Source organism: Podarcis melisellensis (genome assembly GCF_964234715.1).
Source record: "Podarcis melisellensis genome assembly, chromosome: 17".
Classification (NCBI taxonomy): domain Eukaryota; kingdom Metazoa; phylum Chordata; class Lepidosauria; order Squamata; family Lacertidae; genus Podarcis; species Podarcis melisellensis.
Window position 1 is genome coordinate 20,914,014 of NC_138534.1, and position 24,067 is coordinate 20,938,080.

The window sequence follows — 24,067 nt, forward strand, 5'->3', positions numbered from 1 at the left end:
TTGGTAACAATGGAAGCAAAAGAGCCTAACTCTGGCTAGAGCAAGCGCGATGACAACTACTATATTAGATTTTGCACTTTCAAACTCGAGTTTCCTATGATTTAACGGCTGGGTTTAGGAACTCTCCCATGTGGCTGCATTCCCTGCGTCCCCACAGTATATCTTCTTTGAGCCAACTTTTAATAGCAGCATCAAAAAGCAGCAATCCTTTTGAGCTGAGGGAAGGCTCAGAGTTTTAGGAAGCTGAGCTAGAGTTTTTAACGGAGAGACATTTTTGTCCCTTGTACGCGCAACACTCTGTTAGGTTTCTCTAATCAACATTATTGCTACAGGGCTTCCAAAAATGGAGACGAGTAGGGGGTTTATCCTGCCATCGAGTGTGAAGTGTTACAAATCACAGCTTGAAAATGGCTTGAGCCAGGCCTATAAAAATGTTTATATACAGTTAATCTTATATCAGCACTGAACCTCCGACTCAGCTGTTCAGATAAGGAATGCAAAATGAAAATTAGCCCGTCAGGGTCACGGCCGCGTAGCTCTTCTCTGCAGACAGATTAGAACGCCGTGGAATAAGCTATGCCAGGAATCAAATTATAATGTGTAAACCTTGTCAAGCTTCCCTTAAGAATGCCATTTGCTCTGCAGTTTTTAAATCACACCACATTAACCTTCCAGCTCACACAACCTAAAGGGCTGTTGCAAAACAACAATGTATTTAAAGCCTTAAGTGGAGACAATGCCTTTAAAAAGTATTGGGAGACGACGGATTGAGTAAGGGAAAAGGTGGATAGCATTTTGGTCTTCTGATCAGTTAACTGTGCTCCATTACAAAAAAAATCATTGGTTGGATCCAGACTTAGGGACCCCTGACCATTAGGTCCAGTCGTGGCCGATTCTGGGGTTGCGGTGCTCATCTCACTTTATTGGCATGCAGCTTCCAGGTTATGTGGCCAGCATGACTAAGCCGCTTCTGGTGAACCAGAGCAGTGCATGGAAATGCTGTTTACCTTCCCGCCAGAGTGGTACCTATTTATCTACTTGTACTTTGAGGTGCTTTCGAACTGCTAGGTTGGCGGAGCAGGGACCAAGCAATGGGAGCTTACCCCGTTGCGGGGATTTGAACCGCCGACCTTCTGATCAGCAAGTCCTAGGCTCTGTGGTTAAACCCACAGCGTAAAATAGACACACTCAAATCAATAGAATTGGTAATTTATGTCTGTTACTTAAATTTGTTAAGGTCTTGGGAATTGCAGCTCTGTGAGGGGTAAACTTCAGTTCCTAGGATTCTTTGGCAGAAAAATGTGTTTTAAATGTATGGGGTATACATAACCATCCAGACCTGCTCTCCCCCTCCTCTTTTTGCGCAAAGTGAAATACTTGTTCACTTCTATTTTTAAGTAGCTTTCATTACCAAGAGATACACAGTTCTTTAAGATCCATTGTTGGCTTGAAAATAGAATCACCAAGGTGGATATAGATCAGGCTTCTTCAACCTTGGTCCTCCAGATCTTTTGAGACTACAATTCCCATCACCCCTGTTTTCTGAACCAGGAAGGGTGGGGTATAAATATTTTTTTAAATAATAATAATAATAATAATAATAATAATAATAATAATAATAATAATAAAAAACAACTGCTTGGGGTGTGGAGAAAACCCTAGAATAAATCGGGAGACACACAGGGGGAGGAGAGAACGTTATGTTGTTCAAGCAAAAATCCTTGTGATGTCTGAGTGATTACAGTAAGTTAGCACAATGTTGAAAACAACCCTGAGTGCTGACATGTGGTTGGAGGGATGGGGGGAAGCAAAGATGTATCACTTTGAAGTATCAGGTAACTGGACCTGCAACAGTTTTGCTGAACTTACCCTGGCATCTGTGACCTTGAACTCCCTTAGGATGTACTGCGGCATGTTGTACTCTGCCATGGGATCCACCACAAAGTACTGATACCTGGCTGAGCGCTCTGCTGGCCAATACTGGTGGCATTTTTCCTGCAAGGGGGGGAAATAAGACAATGCGTTTGTTTAGATTTCTATGCCAATCTGTCATCCAAGGAGGTTGGAAAAATCACACTTACCGTACTTTTCCATATATAAGAGCAGAGGTTTTTTTAAAATTAAAAAAACAATATTAAAAATTGGGGGTAGACTTATACACAGATAGTGCATTGGGGGGGACTTGTAATAGGTTTGGGTCGTGAGCCTGAGATTGTCAGCGGCTTGTCGGTGTGTTATTGGTGGCTGCGGCAAGGGCTGTTGATGATTGGGTGTTGCTGCGGCAATAGGGCGGGCTATCAGCGGCTTCTGGCGACAAGGGGATGTACAATTGGTGGCTTTAGCGGTGCGTGCGAGTGGCAGCATAGTTCATTGGGTGAGCTATTTCCTTAATTCCCCCCCCCCCCGCTTCCCTGACTGGATAGTTTGTTGGTCAGTATGGTGTTCTGAGAGTCGTTTGGAGTTTGTTGAGAGAGCTAGTTAAGATCTGCTTCTGTTCATGTATATAGTACAGTGGTACCTCGGGTTACGTACTTAATTCGTTCCGGAGGTCCGTTCTTAACCTGAAACTGTTCTTAACCTGAAGCACCACTTTAGCTAATGGGGCTTCCTGTTGCTGCCGTGCCGTTGGAGCACGATTTCTATTCTCATCCTGAAGCAAAGTTCTTAACCTGAGGTACTATTTTGGGGTTAGCGGAGTCTGTAACCTGAAGCGTATGTAACCTGAAGCGTATGTAACTCGAGGTACCACTGTAACTTGAAGTCTGCTGTAAATAATAAACACCTCTAGGTAACCAAGTTACTGGTAGCAGTGTCTCCTTCCTGCCTGTAACTGATTGCTTCTGGAAGTCTGCGTATTATCTGCTATGTTGAACTAGGTCTGGCTAAGATCCTGCAACAGGTTAAAGTTGCGAAACAGCAATAGGGGCATCCTCCCCCCATTTTCTTAATTTGAAGTCCCCCCAAATAGGGGGTGCATTATACACGAAAAAATACAGAGGTTATCGAAAGTTGAGCATTTACCAGGGAGTTAGCCCCCCTTGAAAATGAGAGGACTTGCTTCTGAATAGACATGCCCAGGCTTGCACAGTGAAATGTGCCGGGCAGCGGTGGAGGAAGCCACTTAGGGCCTCAGGAATCTGCCTGCCTCCTCCCACTCAGCTGCCCTACAGCTGTGGGGGGGGGGGAGGCAGCAGGTGGACCGTTTGGGCAGCGCGGAGCCTGCACGTGCCAGAGACGCGTGTCTCGGATACGCTGTAGGCCCCGCGGTGAGTGCCGCCCGGCATTTTGTCAACCCCCTCAGTGATAACACCCAGGGTAGCCTGCCCCCACTGCACCCTCTTCCTCCGCCACTGGTGCCAGGTAAAGGGACCCCTGACCATTAGGTCCAGTCGTGACTGACTCTGGGGTTGCGGCGCTCATCTAGCTTTATTGGCTGAGGGAGCCGACGTACAGCTTCGGGGTCCTGTGGCCAGCATGACTAAGCTGCTTCTGGCGAACCAGAGCAGCACACAGAAACACTGTTTACCTTCCCGCCGGAGTGGTACCTATTTATCTACTTGCACTTTGACGTGCTTTCGAACTGCTAGGTGGGCAGGAGCAGGGACCGAGCAACGGGAGCTCAGCCCATCACGGGGATTCGAACCGCCAACCTTCTGATCAGCAAGTCCTAGGCTCTGTGGTTTAACCCACAGTGCCACCCGCGTCCGTCTGCACTGGTGCCAGGACAACCAAACAAAAGCCCACCCCCCTCACTCTCTTCATCCAGCATCTGCTCTCAGTTCTCTCTTGTCCCTCAAAGCTACACAGCTTTGCCAGTCACAGCTCTGCCATTAACAAACTCAAGTACAGTCATACCTTGACACTTCAGATTGCATTTTTTTCGGGTTACGGACCCGCCGAAACCCAGAAATACCAGAATGGGTTACTTCTGTGTTTCGGGGGTCGCACATGCGTAGAAACACGAAATCACGCTTTGTGCATGCACAGAAGTGCCGAATCGCTACCCATGCATGTGCAAACACGCCGCTGCGGATTGCAGAAATGCATCGTGCATGGATCATGTTCGCAACCCGAGCATCCACTGTACTTGAACTGTAGCAACCTATGTATCGTCACTTCTCACCCTCATTCTGCCTTTACCGGGTTTGCTTGAAACGACTCTTTCTAGCTGCTGCCCATTTTGTTCTTCATGTTCACAGCTCCCTTCCTCTTTTATCTTGTCTCTTCTGATAGCTCTTGAACACCGTTGCCCTATGACTGCATTCATCTAAAATCTTTCCCCACTTGTCTCCAAGTCACTTCCCTCCTGATTGTGTTGTACACTAAAACTAACAAATGCTTCAGGTACGTGAAGCACTTTGATTTCCCTACTGCTCCCATCCCAACTTTAACACCCATTAGGGCTAGCTCTTAAGGAGCTAACTTTTTAACAACAACCTCGAAGGCCAGAAATGCAGAGCTTTTGTAAAATGCAGAGAAACTCGTGGTTCTTGCGTGGACTCCAGTTGCAAAAGTCTGGAGCCCATAGGATTTGGGGTACATGTTTTGTGAGTGTATAATATTGCTCTTTTTGATAATGGATTAATTCGTCTGGCAAATGTCTGAGGAAGCAACATGATAATCAAATACACAGTTTAAGGCTGTGAACAAACTGCCAGAACTGCAAGAGACAGGAAAATAGGTACTGGGCAATAATAATAAAAAAGACTTAAAATTAAATTATTACAAGACTGGCTTAAAATCGTTGCATCTCTACAGTTAAGTGGCTTGGCATCTTTACTTCACATAACTCTTACAGAATGGATGAAACACCTCTCTCTCTCTCTCTCTCTCTCTCTCTCTCTCTCTCTCTCTCTCTCTCTCTCTCCTCTCTCCCTCTCTCCCTCTCCCTCTCTCTCCCTCTCTCCCTCCCTCTCTCTCTCTCTCTGTGTGTTTGTGTGTACACGTGCTAAAGTTCTTAAAATTATATTTAGACAAGGAACTCTTAATTTTAAAGTACTGACACTGATACCAACATGGCAAAACAAAACATTTTGATATAAATCCAAAGTCTTCTGAAAACAAAACGGCAATGTTCTTTTTAAAAGCACTTGAATATTTCCCAGCCAGCTGCAGAACTACTAATCTTTTCTCCAGCCATGTATAGAGCAGTTAATATTTACACAAATATTGTAGAGATTTATGAGCATTGCAAAATGATGTGAATTATTTGTTGACTTTCTCAGACCTACACTTGAAAGAGTTTCCTCTGAATGATCACTTGGCTACAGATTTTAAATATTTTAGAAAGAGCCAGCTCTTGTCGCTTTGTTCCAATGACCTAAATTTCAACCTGGTTCACAGCCTGCTGAATTTCCAGAGCTGGTGGCAACTTAGTCATAACTTTTTGATTCCTTTGACAAAGGAGATCCACCTGGTCTTTACTCATAGAACTAGAAGATGTTGCTGTACTTGAATATATGTTTTCTATGTTCTGAAAGTGGCAGGATTCTTGAGGGTAGGCATAACAAAAGCAAAGAATTCTTAAATGTCAGTCCCTAAAATCCCAGTGTCTTGCAGAGAACACTGGGACCTAGTTCTCACAAACTTTAGATGATGAGGTGGCAAACCTATGTCTGGATTGCACCACTTCTAAGACTGAATGCTCCTTCATTTATTTATTTTTAACAGAATATACTCCACCCTAGCCTTTTCCCTGCCAGGCCTAGTTTTAGGAATACAGTGGTACCTCTGGTTGTGAACTGCATCCATTCCGGAGCCCCGTTCACAACATGAGCAAAACACAACCCACATCTGCACATTTGCGGGTTGCGATTCGCCGCTTCTGCGCATGCACATGATGTCATTTTGAGTGTCTGCGCATGCGCGAATGGCAAAACCCGGAAGTAACCCTTTCCGTTACTTCCGGGTCGCTGCAGGACACAACCTGGAAAGATTTAACCTGAAGCAAACGTAACAAGAGGTATGACTGTACACGCATGTTCATGGGGAAGCAGTCCAGGATGTGAGCCTTCGTCTTCAGACTAAAGAATTGAGGCAGTTAAAACAGAATACAGGCACCTCATCTGATGTTTGTGAGAACTAAGGCACAGGGTCTAGGACTAGTTGACCCTATGGGTTGACTCTACACTTCAGAACATATCCAATAATCCCTTGTCATTATATTGCAGGAGAAGCTCTAGAGTCACTGACTAGGTGCTTTTCAAGGAAAGTCACCCTCCATTATTAATTTTTTCATTGAGGAACCTGGAAACAATGTTTAAGAACTAAAGCTCTCTATAAACCTTAGCCTATATTCTTGACATGATTGGGAGATACGGGAAATGCCGCTCCCCAGATCATATGTTGATGTATGTATATGAAGACATGCTAGTTACATACATTTGTAGGTTTTTATTATGTGTGTCCTTGAGGATTACCTTCCTTTCGATTATGCCTAGTGAAGATTATTGCCTATATACCAATAATAGTTGGTCCGGTGTAAGTAATTGCTCTTTTGAATCACTTGCTCTTGCTGCACATCCTATGCCAAACTAATTTTTGACATTGACTGCCTGGAAATGTGCCACATACTTACTCTGCCCATTTCTCGCAGTTTAGTAAGCATGACTACGATGGTTGAATTGTGCTCCCAAAGCATTCTCCAGAAATCTTCCGTTGTTTCTGCCAAAGGTCCCTGTGTAGCGATATAGGCTTTTTGTTGCCTAAGTTTAAAATATAAGGGCAAACATTTACCAATCCAAGCAAGTCAAAGACTCTCTTGTTGAATGTAAACATTCTGCTGAACCATCAACTCTAAGCCATGTACAGCTGTAAATTATTGAACGTAAGCACATTAAAAACATATTAAAGATTGTTTAATCAAACAATAGCATTGTTTTGTTTTTTGGAAGTTTGTGGAAGAAATTGCACTGTTAATATTGTGATTTATGGCTTTATCTTATTTAAATTTTAATGCAAGTCTAATAGCTCAATTTTGTGAGTTGCAAAAAGCACTTAGGAAACACTTAGTGGTAAAGTTCCATTTTTGCATTCAAGGCTGGCTGTCATACAGTCTATTGAGCTTATGACTTATGGCTCCAAAGCACTTTTTTTGTTAACTCTTCTAATGATGCAAAAGTATCGGGAAAAGTTTTGAAGTCATGAAAAAAGGTGGGAATGTGGCAAGCTGGTTCATTTTCCAAGAAACATGGCCACACTTTCCCCTTCTACAAGTAGAAATCTGCTATTTGCCCACAAAGGCTCAATCCACACATTTAGTATCTGCATAGTATCTTAAATAACCAGCTGCCAGAGTCCTACTGTTTGTAACTGTGCTGCATTTCTGTACCATCTGTTTGCTGCTTTACTGCCAGCATTTGAGAACAGTGAACTGAAACTTCCATATGTTAGTATCTTAACATGTATTATAGGAAAATCAATCTGCTATTGCTGTGACTTCCCATTTTCAGAAGCAGGCACGTGATAATCAAGTAAAACTCTACATGACAGCAGTTTGGGGGGAAAGCCCTGTCGGTATTTTCCCTTTGTGACAGGGAACTCTTTGCAGTGCCTGCTCTGTCTGCATTGCTCTGGCAGTGATGGGAAAAGATCTAGGCAGAGTATATCTCTTTTCTCCAGTAGCATTAGCCTTACTGATAAGGCAGCGATGCTGAAATGCAATGCAGAGAAAAAGCAACTCTCCCTATGAGAACAGACATGTGACTTTGCTGACTGGTACAAGTAAGGTAAAGGAACCCTGGACGGTTAAGTCCAGTCAAAGATGACTATGGGGTTGCGGCGCTCATCTCGCTTTCAGGCCGAGGGAGCCGGTGTTTGTCCACAGACCACTTTCCAGGTGATGTGGCCAGCATGGCTAAACCACTTCTGGTGCAACGGAACACTGTGACGGAAACCAGAGTGCATGGAAACACCGTTTACCTTCCCGCCACAGTGGTACCTATTTATCTGCTTGCACTGGTGTGATTCCAAACTGCTAGGTTGGCAGGAGCTGGGACAGAGCAACGGGAGCTCACTCCATTGTGGGGATTCAAACCACCGACCTTCCGATCGGCAAGCCTAAGAGGCTCAGTGGTTTAGACCACAGCGCCACCCGCATCCCTCTACTGGTACAGGAAGAAACCATGGTACTACAGTGACTGCCACAATAGCAAGAAGAAACAGCTGCGTAGCACTTTGGGTTGGGTCCAACTGTGTTAGAGCAGACCCACTGAAAATGACCCACTTCTGTTGGTCGATAAAAACTTACTGAATTTGGAAAAAAGACCCTTTTTTATTTTACCACACAGAAAAACACTGCCTTTTAGTACCTGTATCCATCGATAAAGCTGGCATTGATATAATCAGACCCTTCTACCCCTCGAATAGGCTGCAAACATATCCTTGTGGATTCATATGGCATAATATTAACAAGGCGATTTTTAAATTTATTACATGGAAGATTGGCACTGATGAATCTTGAAGTGTGAGCTTTAGAGCTGGCTAGCCGCTGTGGAAAGAGAGAAAGAGCATAATTTTGCAATTTAATCAGACCAAACCTTCTTATACAGATAATTTCCTATTACTTCTTCACACGGCACATTGTTAAACTATGGAACATGCTATCACAGGATGTTGAAAGGGGGTTAGAGAAATGAATGGAGAATAAGTCGAATGCTACTAGCCAATGTGGATATGTACTAGTTTCAGGAGGTATGCTCCCAAACACCCTTTGCTGGGGTTGGGGAGTGAGAGGGTCTATTTGCAACCTGTGCGCTTCAAACAGCAATCAGGTTAGGCATTGTGAGAACAGAATACTGGACTAGACAGGCCTTTGCTCTGATACTGTGGGGGGCATTCTTGTGTCCTCGTCCAATTGTTTGTTGAATCTCACATGCAAAAAAATTACATGTTTCAGAACCCTACTTTAATGCAACACTAACTCTTTAGAAAACAAACTTATAAAGGTATATTTGGGGCTACTTTTGAAGGTGACCCGGAAACTGCAATTAATCCAGAATGCGGCAGCTAGACTGGTGACTGAGAGTGGCCGCCGGGACCACATAAGACCGGTCCTGAGAGATCTGCATTGGCTCCCAGTACGTTTCCGAGCACAATTCAAAGTGTTGGTGCTGACCTTTAAAGCCCTAAACGGCTTTGGTCCTGTATACCTGAAGGAGCATATCCACCCCCATCATTCAGCCTGGACACTGAGATCCAGCACCAAGGGCCTTCTGGCGGTTCCCTCATTGCAAGAAGTGAGGTTACAGGGAACCAGGCAGAGGGCCTTCTCGGTAGTGGCCCCCGCCCTGTGGAATGCCCTCCCATCAGATGTCAAGGAAATAAGCAGCTATCCTATTTTTAAAAGACATCTGAAGGCAGCCCTGTTTAGGGAAGTTTTTAATGTTTAATGCTGTATTGTCTTTAACACTTGATTGGGAGCTGCCCAGAGTGGCTGAGGAAACTCAGCCAGATGGGCAGGGTATAAATAATAACTTATTATTATTATTATAACCCCTAGCAGAACGACTAGAATTTAGACTCTGTTGCTAATCCTTCATAGGGAAATCTACCAAAGCACATGAACTCACCCTAGACCCATTTGGAATCAAGTCTAACTTCCCCCACCGGACCCTGGTGTAACAGTTTTCAATGTAAAACTGTGCGGGGAAACCCCCGTTACGTACCTTAAATTCCAGTTCCATTCCTGTGACATTCTCTCCTGCTTCTATCTGTGTCAGCTTCTGAATATATGCATACAGGTTTCTGGCTGGCACTTCGGTATTTCCACATGTCACTGCTTCAAGCAGTGCATCGTGGATAAAGATGTATTGGTCCTCTGTTTGAACCATGTAATTCCTCTGGGCTCTCATTAGTGTTACGTGGCCATAAATATCTACAGTCTTTTCATGCTTTATTCTCTCCAGCATGGCATCTATTACAATGAAACAGCCGGTCCTGCCAACTCCAGCACTAGGGGGAAGAAAAACAAAACACAAGATACGTGTAAGCGATAGAAACATTACGGTACGACATTTCTTGACATACTGTCATGGCAACATACATCATTGCAATTGATCCTGCTTTCCAGTGCCTTTTTCAGTAAAAACAAAAAAGAAAAAGGAAAAAAACCAAGGTGCTCATATCTTAATACAAGTGCTGTGTTTGTAAAAATTGATCACCATGGGCATTTTTTTTCTTCCCCACATTGGTAAGTACCATCACAAAAAAGCACTACTGCTTCCTAACATACATGCTGGTTCTGCTCATTTTTAGGGTATTTTTTGATAACCAGGTCCCCTTCTCAAATTACCTCAGTCAAGCGAGAATCATTTCCCTGTGATGAAAATCTGGGTTGGAAAGTTCCTTGAAATTCAACCCATTCACCTCGTTCCAGCATGCAGTTGCTCATGGCACTACTGTTGAATCTTGTCACAAAGAAGCATCTCCCAACACTATGGAAGTACTATGGGGGAAAGCCCTTTGCTTGCAAGTGGCAATGAGTCATAGAATAATAGAACTGCAGAATTGGAAGGATGTAGAAAGCTGCAGAATTTTTCCAGGATGAAGAGGAACCAGCAGTAAGCACTCTTTGCATTTGGTCAGTCAAGCAGTTACAAATACACCTAACAGTAATCTCATCCAACCCACTTTTTCCAGCTTCTCAGCCATACTGAGATCAAGATACACTATGTCCACAGCATTCCCCTTGTAATGCTGTCAGGGAAAGAGAGGGAGATTCACCTGGCATGACTTGTTTTTGAGTAACCACAGCATCCTTTTCTAAGTGCTTAAAGACCAACTGTTTAGTTAACTTGTTCGAGGACCTTTCCTGGTCCTGATGTCAAGCTGACTGGTTGGTACTGTCATATGTGTGTCATACGTGTGGAGCAAAACCTTAAACAAAATAGACCAGAGGCAATAATACTTCATTCAGCAGAGCTTTACTTGTGCTGAAGGCAAATGAGTGTAATGGTTATCAAATCCAATACAATCAGGATAGGCTCAGTCCATACAAAAATCCCTCTGAGATCCATAAGCTCCTTTAGTACCCTTCAGCTCAGCTCATCAAGCCCTGGAGATCTGAATTCATTTAAAGCAGCTAGGTGTTCCCTTACCACCCTTTTTCCTATACAGTGGTACCTCGGGTCACAAACACTTAACACTTCAGGTTACAGACTCCGCTAACCCAGAAGTAGTACCTTGGGTTAAGAACTTTACCTCAGGATGAGAACAGAAATTGCATGCCAGTGACACGGTGGCAGCACGAGGTCCCATTAGCTGAAGTGGTACCTCAGGTTAAGAACTGTTTTAGCTTAAGAACGGACCTCCGGAATGAATGAAGTTCATGACCAGAGGTACCACTGTATTGGGCTGCAGCTCCCTCCTTTTATCATATGTTCTATTATCACCAGGTTGGGCACTGCTGTCCTTTGGGTGAAGACAGAGGCAAAGTAGGTGTAGAGCAGTTCCACCTTCTCTCTGTCACCCAATAGCATTTCTCCATCTTCTCCACGCAGAGAACCTCCTACTTGCTTGTTCTTCTTCTTGCTTCAAACATAGTTGAAGAAACATTTTTTAAAATTATTTTTAACCTCTCTTGCAAGCCTGAGCTCATTCTGAGCTGTAGCCCACCTGACATTCACCCTGCAACTGTTGGCTACTTGTGTATTTCCCGTTTTCCATTTCTTATGCTTAAATCACATCTGTAAGCTCCTTAAGCATTTGTGCCTTCAATATTTCAACTTTAAGGAACTCCCATCCATCTTGGACTCCATTCTCTTTGAGTATCTCTGACCATTCAATCTCACCCAGTAGTTCCTTGAGCTTTTTGAAACAGCCTTCTTAAAGCATAGAGTGCATGTTTGACTACACTCATTTTCCCATTGCTTTTGTATCAAGAAAACCAAGAGGACACGATCACTTCCTCCCAAGGGTCTCAATACTTCTTGGTCAATCAGTTTCTCCCTTTTGGTGACGACCAAGTCCCCTTGTTGCTTCTTCCACCTTCTGCAAAATGAAATTGTCAGCGAGGCAATGGAGGCGTTTGCTGGACTTTTCAGTCTTGGCAGAATGTGAGTTTCAACAGATATTGTGGTAGCTGAAGTCTCCCATGACTACTTTATCTCTCCTTTTTGAGTGGTAATTTGCTGTAGGAAGGCGTCATCCAAGTCTTCAGCTTGGCTTGGGGGTTTATAGCAGACACTCACAGTAAGATCTCTCTCCTACATTTTTTACCCATATACAGTGGTACCTCAGGTTACAAACCTTCAGGTAACGAGTTTTCAGGTTGCGGACTGTGGGAAACCCGGAAGGAAGGGTTACTTCTGGGTTTCGTCACTCGCACATGCACAGAAGCGCCAAATCGCGCTTTGCGCATGCACAGAAGCACCAAATTGCATCACACACATGCGCAGATTTGATGCTGCAGGTTACGAATGCTGCGGGTTGCAGACCTGCCTCCATCAAGGATTATGTCCGCAACCCGAGGTTCCACTGTACTCTCAATCTGCCTTTCATGTTGTGGATTTCTTCACAAGTGTACACATCCTTTATATATAATGTGACTCCCCTTCCCTTCCTGTTTGGTCGACTCCTTCTTAACAGATTTTAAACCCTCCATTTCTACATTCCAGTCAGAAGTCTCATCCTACTAGGTGTGAGTAGTGTCTATTAGGTCCTATTTGCTACCCTATATTAAGAGCTCAGATTGGTCTTGCTTGTTTCCCATACTCTGTGCATGAGTACAGAGACAACTGAAACCATGAGTCATTCTCTCCAGCTGCTTCCTTCTTGCAGTTTCCTGCCCTTTAGCAGGTTTCTGGAGCACCACCTCAGTTTCCTGTGCCTCAGTGAAGCTATTCTCCACGGTAATATTGTTTCCATCCCACTAAGGATTTAGTTTTACACTAATTGGTATATTAGTGTATTTTCAACCTTACCACACATTGCAGGTTTTACTCCAATTAACTAAATAAAACCTAAAGAGACTGAAATATTTGATTCACACTACTGCTGTTTGACACCGCAACAATTGCTTCCTGGGCTCAGGGCATGTATTTGGTGCCCTGAACACTGGGCCTTTTTGAATCTTTCATGAGATTCAGTTGCATGAAAAACTTGACAAGGGGTGAAAATAAATATGTGTTTGAGAGACTGGGAGAAATGCAGAATATCTGAAAAGACGCTACACAGACTCAACATCACCAGGCAAAGAGCTGAAACCAGGATCACATGATCCATGATACTCCCAGGGGCTCTCCAATCACCTTTGTTAGTTGACTTCCCTGCAACATGCTTGAGGCTGAAATCCACGGCACAGGAATGTGGCTTTATTACAATTTTTTTCAAAAGTGGCCAATTTAAATCCCACTTTTTATTAAAGTAGGAAAAGCATCTTTTGTATCTATGATAATAACATCCCTTAAACCAGCTAAATCTCCAAAGACAAAAATATCTGATGTCCTTTTGTTAATGACTTCTAAAAAGAAAGATTTTTCTCCTAACTATATACAACAAAGCCCACTGACATTTAGTTCAATCAAGAGTGATCAGCCTGCAGTATTGCTTTGTTAACTAAATTAGATAAAGGAATTAATTTGTATTTTATTTATATGTGAAATAATAATAATAATAATAATAATAATAATAATAATAATAATAATAATAATAATAAATTTATACCCCGCCCATCTGGCTCGGCTTCCCCAGCCACTCTGGGCGGCTTCCAACAGAATATTAAAATACAATAGTCTATTAAACATTAAAAGCTTCCCTAAAGAGGGCTGCCTTCAGATTTCTTCTAAAAGTCTGGTAGTTGTTTTTCTCTTTTACATCTGGTGGGAGGGTGTTCCACAGGGCGGGTGTTACATATACATGTTACATATACATTTTTGTCAGAACCACCAAGGTCAACTAAGCAACCAATATTTCTCTTATCTAGCTCATTATTCTTGGATTCTATTATTAAATGCTTGTTTGGGTCATCCCCCAACCATCACTGTTGTGGTGTGCATGACTTAAACTGAAGGATTAGAATTCTAAAAGAGTAGGAAAGTCTCTTTGATCTTGCAGAGCTGAGCTTGGTGGTATGGTGATAATAACTGATGAGCATTTTGCTTCCCTCCCTAACTCATTTCTATAGCGCTGAGTCCCAAACATAGCATGAACAGTACAGCTGATAAGCAATCTCTGGGTTATCTAAGCCTTTCCTTGTCTGAGTTGCCAAGCACTGTTCCTTCAAAAGGAACAAACTAAGCCCAAAGCAGTTAAGTTTGTTACGTTTAGCTGGAAAATCTTAGAGCAAAAGAGGGGGCAGGGGGAAATCTGCCTCACCAAATGCTAAACTCTATGGAAGGGGTAGCCTATGTACGGCCCTCCAAATGTTCAGGCAGCCCAACTCCCATCAGCCCCATCCAGCATGGTGAATGGTCAAGGATAATGGGAGGTGTAGTCCAAATTGGGTACCAATGCTCTGTGGTCTAAATTTTAAAAACCTGCTGATGGCAGTTTTCAAGAGCTGTCAGAATGTGTTTTGCATGTGCACAAGCAGTTATAATCCTTTAGTAAAATATAAAAAATTGCTTATGCTATTGTTTTGGTCTTATCTCATATTTGAAAGCAGGTAACATTATGCATGTATAAGTGTATAGGGGGTATGTCTATATGTATGTATGTATGTATGTATGTATGCCTGTGTGTGTGTGTGTGTGTGTACATTGTTTTTTGCTTATGCTATGGCCTATAGCAGAGGTGGGGAACCTCCAGCCTGTAGGCCAGTTTGGACTGCAAGGCTGTTTTTTAAACCCCATGTCCGCTAGTTGATCAGCTGACATAATCCTTATGGGTGGGTTATGTCAGCTGATAGGCAGGGGGAATAAGTCCTGCTAAATTTGGCGGGATTGAATGCAAACCCCTTCCTGATACATGAAAGGGATTTGCATTCAACTCCTTGCTAAAATGAAGGGAGGCCTTCATTTTAGCAGGAGGTTCCATGCAAACCCCTTGTGATCTGGAAAGGCTCTGCATTGAAACCCCTCTAAAATCAAATATTTTCTCTCTCTCCATTTTAGTGAGGTGCTTTGAAGTCCCAGCATTAGGACTTTGATGCACCAAATCACCTGATATCGGGAGACTGCGAGGACAAGCCTGATAAGTTTCTAGTCCACAGATCCAAAAAGGTTCCCTACCCTTGTTCTATAGAATAGGAATGAAAAGTTCATTTGATTAGCTTTCTCTGAAGTACCGGTATTTAGAGCTTCACAGGACTCTTCAATCTGTCTGGTGAAGAGTGCTATGAAGCTCAAAAGTTTGCATGCCTCTACCCCACAGGTTTTGTATCACTTTTGGAAATTAATCTGGCAACTTGAAGGAAAAAGGTTTCGAACATGATAATGCCTGATACATATTGTTTGAATGGAGACAAGCCTGTTCTCAGGATGGGGGCTTAGGTCATGAATGTTAGCAGCACGTCTACTCAGAAGTAAGTTCCACTGTGTTCAATATAGCAAAGCCCTACAAATGTGAATATGCCATTGCAGCTGCGGCCAAACAGTTATTCTACTTCTTGTAACAACTTCCTTTTGTTCCCTTTACTCAATAAGACTGCTACCAAACTCTAACAGTGTGTGTGTGTGTGTGTGTAATCTTTTTATTTCAGTTAGCAACAGAAATTGCAGTGTTTACAAGCCAAAAGACTATGCAATCCATTAAACAAGCATGCCTACTAGGAAATTGTTATTGCTTCAGTGCTATCATTCATCCAGTTCCAACATTTGTTTTCAATATCTGCAAACACAACTGAGTCAGTCCTGTGAGTTGAAATATGCTTAATGTCCCATGATGTGATACAGCTACAGTATGCAGAAAAGGGAAATTAAGAGGCATTCGGGGGCCATTCCATACTGAAGGCATTGTGTGGTTGTGCTTAGAGATTGGCTTTTCTGATTAATTTGTTGCTATTACAGTGCTGACCCTTAACTGATATTTCAGTGATCTGGCAAGGGAAGCCATTGTAATTACGAGATTTCACAGACCATTTATTTGGAAGAACAAAGATATTAAAATATGGGCCAAAAATCATTTAGGACATATTTGACATATATCAGGGGATAATCCGATTGAATATTGCGGCTTTGGAATATATAGAGACTGCCATTTATGAGGTTCGAGTACATAAAGCAACTGTGATAAAAACAGAACGAAACAAAAAAAGCTGATGGAAAGGTACAGAGTTTATGGAGAAGTTATATGGTAAATTAAACGACGGTGCCAAAAACAAAAACAGAGCAATTTTGCTAGGAAGATTATTGTGATCAGAAAACAAACTGCACCATTTTTACACAAAAGCAGCGTATTCACAGTAGCTCCTGTGCTGTACACACTCAAAGTATTAGAGTTTTATAGGGATATTCATTCAAATTAAGTAACAATGTTACTGTGAAGATAACCCGCACCATAAGCTACCTGGAACTTATTGAAGAAAGGGGGGGGATACAAGCAGGGCTTTTTTTCAGCCTGAACTCACTGGAACTCAATTCTGGCACCTCTCAAGTAGGCGCCATTGCCATTACAGTGGTACCTCGGGTTAAGTACTTAATTCATTCCGGAGGTCCATACTTAACCTGAAAGTGGTCTTAACCTGAAGCACCACTTTAGCTAATGGGGCCTCCTGCTGCCGCCGTGCTGCCAGAGCATGATTTCTGTTCTCAGCCTGAAGGAAAGTTCTTAACCTGAAGCACTATTTCTGGGTTAGCGGAGTCTGTAACCTGAAGCGTATGTAACCCGAGGTCCCACTGTATAAGAGAACAAGGGGAAGTGCTCATGGTGAGTTCCGGCACCTCTTTTTCTAGAAAAATAGCACTGCATACAGCACTGCTTACTCTGTACTGGTAAGTACCATCACAAAAGCACTGCTTTTATTATAACATTCTTCAGTTGGTGCTGACCTTTAAAGCCCTAAACGGCCTCAGTAAACCTGTATACTGTATGCCAGTATACCTGAAGGAGTGTCTCCATACCCCATCGTTCTGCCTGGACACTGAGGTCCAGCACCGAGGGCCTTCTGGCGGTTCCCTCACTGTGAGAAGCCAAGTTACAGGGAACCAGGCAAAGGGCCTTTTAGTGGCGCCCACCCTGTGGAATGCCCTCCCATCAGATGTCAAGGAAATAAACAACTGACTGACTTTTAGAAGACATCTGAAGGCAGCCCTGTTTAGGGAAGTTTTTAATGTTTGATGAATCATTGTATTTTAATATTCTGCTGGAAGCTGTCTAGAGTGGCTGGGGAAACCCAGCCAGATGGGCGGGGTATAAATAAATTATTATTATTATTATTATTATCATCATCATCATCATCACCACCACCACCACCACCATCATTAAACTTAAAGTGGCATACATGAGATTCCTAGGCAGTCTCCGGTCCAGACACTGCTTAGCTTCAGCAAGGTGGATGCGTCATGTGCCCTCAGACCAAAGTAACATGAACGATACATAGATTGGGAGTCTGATGGTGGAGGCAAGGACCAGTAGGCTGCTGGTGACAGCGTTATGGTTGACACAGATTCTTAGCATTAAAAAATGGAGCTGTCAAGTGGCGCTGCTACCTTATTGCCCAATGCTATTTTGTCATTCCACTGAATAAGGAAGCTTAATGGCTAAAGAAAATTCTCCTGATGATTACTCAGAGGACTGCTTTTTGATTCACATCGGTGAAATCAATGGGCTTAAGTGTGATTAACTTATATTGGCTGTTAGGTACAACAGTTATTCAGATCTGTGTTATACCGCTTAGAGAGTTGTCCATGCTTTTCAGGTGGGAACACAGCGTGCAATTAAAGCAATTGCAGATAACAATATGCATACAATTGGCAACAGTGGTTTAAATATGCATTTTGCAATGTGTAAGGCCAGCATGCAGGAAGGCAGAAATATCTGCAGAACCAAAGGGGGTAGGCTTTGAGCATCTTGGTGTTTTGCTTCATCCAGGCACACAACATGTACATTTGGATGATATAGGCATACGTATCTTAAAGGTAAAAGTAAAGGAACCCCTAACCATTAGGTCCAGTCGTGGCCGACTCTGGGGTTGCGGCGCTCATCTTGCTTTATTGACTGAGGGAGCTGACGTACAGCTTCCGGGTCATGTAGCCAGCATGACTAAGCCACTTCTGGCGAACCAGAGCAACGCACGGAAACACCGTTTACCTTCCCACCAGAGCGGTACCTATTTATCTACTTGCACTTTGACATGCTTTCAAACTGCTAGGTTGGCAGGAGCAGGGACCGAGCAATGGGAGCTCACCCCGTTGCGGGGATTCGAACCGCCGACCTTCAGATCAGCAAGTCCTAGGCTCTGTGGTTTAACCCACAGTGCCACCCACATCCCTATATGTATCTTAGGTTGGTACAAACACTTTAATGTTCTGAACTGGGTCAAATGAATTTCTAAAGGAAGATTGTAAAAATATAATGTATAAGTCACATGTGCCTACTGCTTCAGAATCAAAATGTAACCTCAGAAGCACTTTCAATAGGAACTGGTAAATTTCTGTTTCATGAATTTCATTCCTCAAGCTGACGATCGGCTAATTGTTGGCACTGAGGAAGCCCTGTGCATAGTTGTACCCAAGCCAACAAACAGTAAGAAGTTTAAGAATAAAGCAGCAAGAATAGGACAAGGTAGATGCATGTCACATGACAGGGAAAGCTTCTGTACTGTAGGGTAAGTTGTGTAATGCAACAATAGCTGTTTTGTTCAAATCAGTGGGAATAATGTAAGTATCTGTTGCAGAGTGCTGTGTACTTTACAGCACTTATCTTTTTCCTCCGCACAATACCTGCAGGAAGGTAAGATAATGCTTACAAGGTAATTTTATAGTAGACAAATCAGTGGGAACTAATTGTACCTAATACAAGAAGCAAGTACTATACACAGCAGGCTTAATCACAGCCATTTAAGGTTACGAGATTTCCACTGGGAAAAAAACAACTGTCCATAATAATCACGTACAGGAGATGTGAATGTGGAGTTGAATTAGATTATTCTACTTATTGCCTTCCATCTCTGTGGTTCCATTCATGGAGCGATTGAGGCCCAATTTACTGATTAAAGTAAAAAGGTAAAGGACCCCTGGACAGTTAAGTCCAGTCAAAGGCGACTATGGGATTATGGTGCTCATCTCGCTTTTCAGGCCGAGGGAGCCAGCGTTTGTCCACAGACAGCTTTCCAGGTCATGTGGCCAGCAGGACTAAAGTGCTTCTGGCACAACAGAACTTTGTGATGGAAACCAGAGCGCACGGAAACGCCGTTTACCTTCCCACCACAGAGGTACCTATTTATCTACTTGCACTGGTGTGCTTTCAAACTGCTAGGTTGGCAAGAGCTGGGACAGAGCAAAGGGAGCTCACCCCGTGACAGGGATTCGAACCGCTGACCTTCTGATCGGCAAGCCCAAGAGGCTCAGTGGTTTAGACTACTGATTACACATCTAGTGAACTGTCTCTCCATGCATTTACGTTGCTTGTATGATGATCAAAAGGTTTGGGATCAAAAGGTATGATGACTCCTGGGCAACTTTTAATTTCAAGGCACTTCTCAAGTGTGGTTCTAATCAGCCTGAACCACATGGGTATCTGTGCATGTGGCCACACTTTAGGTTATAGTGGGAGTCAGGCTACCAAGGCAGCATGTAAAGTGAGCTTAAGCCCCCATCTTAAGAAAGGCTGTGGAAATCTCTCTTGGCTTCAGTGAGAGCAGAAATAAATGAATGAGCGATTAATGCTCAAGAAACAAAGTCATCTATCCTTCCTAGAATATTTTTTAAGACCAAGGCAATTTGCGATATCAACAGATGGCATATTACCGTGTGAGCCATGAGGCACATTTTGTGATGTCTGAGTGACAAATTCCCACTGCTACAGCTTTTATTGCTGGGCTGCAGTGCCTCTCTTCTGCCTCGCTGTGTTTACTTCCAACTGGGCTACAGGGGAGGAAGAGCCACAGATCCCCATGTATTTCCTGACAAAAGATGCCCTTTACAAAAATGAGGATTTTTCTCTTGAGAGTAGATGTACCCAGCAGACAGATTGCTATACCTGAATCAGACTTGACTTCAAATCCCTCCTCAGATGCTAATTTCATGGGTTGGCCTTGTGAGCTTCTGAGCCCCACCGATTTAGTCTATAGTTCTGCTTTAATTCTCCAAAAGAAAAAGAAAAAAGGGAATAATGGCGACCTACCATGCACTGAATGTGCGATATAAAATTGCAAGTAAATAGTTGCAAGGATCACTGAATAAACTTGTATTTATATGGAAAAGATGATAATTTGTAGGGATCCTAAATCTACATTTCAGTTCTAATCAACAAAGGGACTAAGCATCAGAGAGGCACAATATTCTCTAAGTAAGTGATTATCATTAGAAGCTATTTAGAGGGTTAAAAAGGGAGCAGGAAGAGACATTATTCTAGTTTAGAAGCCAATGATGATGCATAGCTAATTAGCACATTATGAAATTAAAAGTGGAGATTATTACCCTAGGAAACAACAAACCTCAATAGCACAGGTATCTGTCATAAATGAACACCGCTTTACAATATCATTTAACCTGTGTGTATGCATACATGTGGAGCAATTAAGCAGGGAAACTGTGGCTCAAACTCAATGGCTGAATTTGAATCAGGTGTTTTGAGGTGAAAGACTAAGATGCCAAAAAATGCAACTGAATTTAGTGGCATAATCTCCTTATCTTAATGGCACTTAATTTCACCTGTGGTATATGGCATGGACTTCTTCACAATGTATTCAGTTCCTATTATGGTCTTAGTGAATTTATGCAATGCATGCATAAACTAGAATAAAAAAAAACTTGCGACCAACTAGCAAGGACCATGGCAAACCCTGTCCCTTTCCTCTTCATATGTATTGTGTTTGTATCAAGACAAGCTGCATACCCACCATTTTCTAACTTGGTCTTTGTTTGAAACTGACATTTAATCTCAACCAACTGGTTTGCTGAACCGCATTCACTGCCAGCAACTGTGATACAGAACAAACACACACAACACATAGGTCACATATAATCTTTTAGGGACCATGTGCAGGAGTGACAAAAAAAGTGTTGGATCAGCAGGCAGAAGGAACGGTCACATATCCATTGTAAGACGCCTTTAAACTTTCTGAAGAATAACACATGTGGAGCTTGGTGCAGTCACATTTACCCTTCCCTACAAATCGATTCCTCTTAAAGGAGGGAGCGTGTTGCACCCCCCCCACCTCCATCCACCATCAAACTCCCAATCTATGTATCATTCCTGCTACTCAATATGGAGTAGAATTTCATGACACTGTCTTCTACCAAACTGGACAATTGATCCAGCTAGCACAATTCATTTATTCATTCCGCTTACCAGATTATTAAGGCAGCTGCTGTCTACTCTGATGGACACCCATCCCATAACCTCCCATCTTGTACCTGGAGATGCTAGTGACTGAAGCTGGTCCATTGTATATGCAAGGCATAACTGTGGCTTCTATATCCATATCATTTCACCTTTTCGGAAAACCATAATTTTGAAATATTCTGCTGCTAGAAGGGCCAAAACATACATTAAAGGAACATTGGAAACAGAATCAGGAGGGTTATGCACTGAATTACAACATGTGAAATGGTAACACAATCAAAATGCCACATGTAAACCAATACTGCAACTCAATATTCTGTTGAAAGGAACAATTTAGGACAGGGGGAAATCAAGTTAACTATGATTATTCATTTTGAGGGGTGGTATTTTAGTAATGGAACACTGATTGGAAGGACTCTGTGCGAAGATAACAGGACTATTTTTACAGCTACATTTTCATTTTGGAAGCACAGAAAAATGCTTTTTGACAAAGGAAGGCTTTCATGCTGACTACTTTAGATCAAAATACAGGCTGGTTCAAGTGCAGCCAAAGAGGTTAAGCAGCCAAAATTGATGCTATGCATTCTGGTGTGCTCTGTGTCTGAGGCTATTCGAGAATTCACTGTAGGTACAGCTGGGAAATCTCACGAATACCCTTGTCCAGATCTCAGCTATTAGGGTTATAAAAATATTTTCACATTTCCTGCAGATGGCTAGATTCTTTTCTTTGCTCGTAATTTTAATTCAGAATTCATTACAGACAGCTGTTGGCTCTGATAGAAACTAATTGCTCTTTTACCAGACTCAGCTGCGAGCAGTCAGGCTTCCTTTTCCTTATAGAGTATATATAAACACAGGCAGGAAAAAATTAACTAAATACATGTGGATAAAATGACTCATTGAGAATACTGATCAAATAATATTTCAAACCACAGCACAGGTCAAAGAAAATTACAAGACTCACAGGACATGATAAATATCAGGAAATAAGGATCACTGCTAACTAATAGTGATAAGTTATAGAGTGGCATTTCTATTTCAAGAAATACACGCAAGGCTGTATTTTTATAAGTGGTCAGTTTAACAAACTGAAGCATCATCAATCCACCAGGAATATGTTCAGCAGAAAGGTATTTACATAGGAAGACTGCCTACTAGCAGGATCCTTGCACCTAATCCATTCTTTTCCGGGAAAATAGATAGCAGATGTGCAGAGGATCCAAATACTAATGACTACAGAGTGTCTCCTCGAAATGCAAGTAAGCTGCCATCATGCACAGAAAAAGCAAAGGTTAGCCACTTTTGTTGGGGAACACGAGTCCTGTGCTTCAACAATTGGCAAAGCCTGCCAAGCAAGCACCTCTGCAGTACACTTCCTTACTTGAAAGGATGCTTCAAACCACAGCACAGGTCAAAGAAAAGGAGATATGCAGCAGAACAAGCAGAAGCAGCAAATGGTCCTTGCCTGCAGCTCCCTCCAATAGGTAGGAAAGTAAAGGTAAAAAGGTAAAGGACCCCTGGATGGTTAAGTCCAGTCAAAGGCGGTTATGGGGTTGCGATGCTCATCTCTCTTTCAGGCCAAGGGAGCCAGCGTCTGTCCAGACAGCTTTCCGTGTCGTGTGGCCAGCAGGACTAAACCACTTCTGGTGCAATGGGACACTGTGACAGAAGCCAGAGAGCACGGAAACGCCATTTACCTTCCCACCACAGTGGTACCTATTTATCTACTTGCGCTGTTATGTTTTCGAACTGCTAGGTTGGCAGAAGCTGGGACAGAGCAATGGGAGCTCATCCCATCACAGAGATTCGAACCGCCGACCTTCCGATCGGCAAGCCCAAGAGGCCCAGTGGTTTAGACCGCAGTGCCACCTGCTGTGTTGGCGAGTCAGCTCCATAATCTTCCCAGCAACCAAATCCTCACATGCAGGCATCAGTTAGTGCAGCATGTGAGTACACATCTTATTGAAGAGGAGAGACTGTTTTCTCAGTTATTCACTCACTAGCTGCTAATGGGACCTCATCACAGGAACTATCTGTTGAAGGGCTACCCATTACTCATGACTACCTCCCATGCTCATCTTGACACCAAAGGCTGCCCATTCACTAGGTACAGAGGTACTCCTGATTTCCCTGTCCTGTGCATCACTAAGAAAAGTCCCTTGCAGGGCTCAGCGGGAAGCCATAATCTGCCCCCTGACTGCAAGCTTCCTGTTCCAGCAGAGTCTTCTGAAAGATGCTTGATGGAGGGGATGCAGTTATGGTGGCAAACTGCACCTATTACTCTGCTCTATGCCAAGCAGCTTCCAGATGTCATCAAGAACAAAAACGATGGCAAGCACAAATTTCTTTCTGTGTACTGATTTTTAAAGCTACTGTACCACTGGCACTGATCAATCAAATTGTTGAGTGTTTCAGTTGTTTCTTGGCGGACAGTAGGATTAGCAGTTAGGGACCCTCCTTTTCCCAGTTTGCTACTCAGATTGACTGGGGCAAACAGGAGAAGGGTAGGGAAAGATTCAATGTTGCATTACATTGGCAATGGTTCTCGTCCACATCCCACGGAGTATGTGCTGTTAAATGCCCTGTAACACAGATTCAAACAGCTGACCTTCCGACCCGCAAGCCCAAGAGGCTCAGTGTTTAGACAGCAGCGCCACCGGGGTCCCTATTTACCTTTTACCTA

General features: G+C 43.0%; 1 protein-coding gene across 28 annotated transcripts in view; it reads right to left on the reverse strand.

Moving 5' to 3' along the window:
- The window catches only part of PTPRD (protein tyrosine phosphatase receptor type D), a 1,158,377-nt gene that overhangs the window by 12,237 nt on the left and 1,122,073 nt on the right, over positions 1 to 24,067 (reverse strand). For all 28 annotated transcript variants that reach the window (XM_081893652.1, XM_081893642.1, XM_081893658.1 and 25 more), the window contains 4 exons: positions 9,666 to 9,951; positions 8,310 to 8,488; positions 6,578 to 6,704; positions 1,870 to 1,995 (listed from right to left, as the gene is read on the reverse strand). In XM_081893652.1, the coding sequence (XP_081749778.1) occupies positions 1,870 to 1,995; positions 6,578 to 6,704; positions 8,310 to 8,488; positions 9,666 to 9,951 (718 nt within the window). The remainder of the gene's footprint in view (positions 1 to 1,869; positions 1,996 to 6,577; positions 6,705 to 8,309; positions 8,489 to 9,665; positions 9,952 to 24,067) is intronic.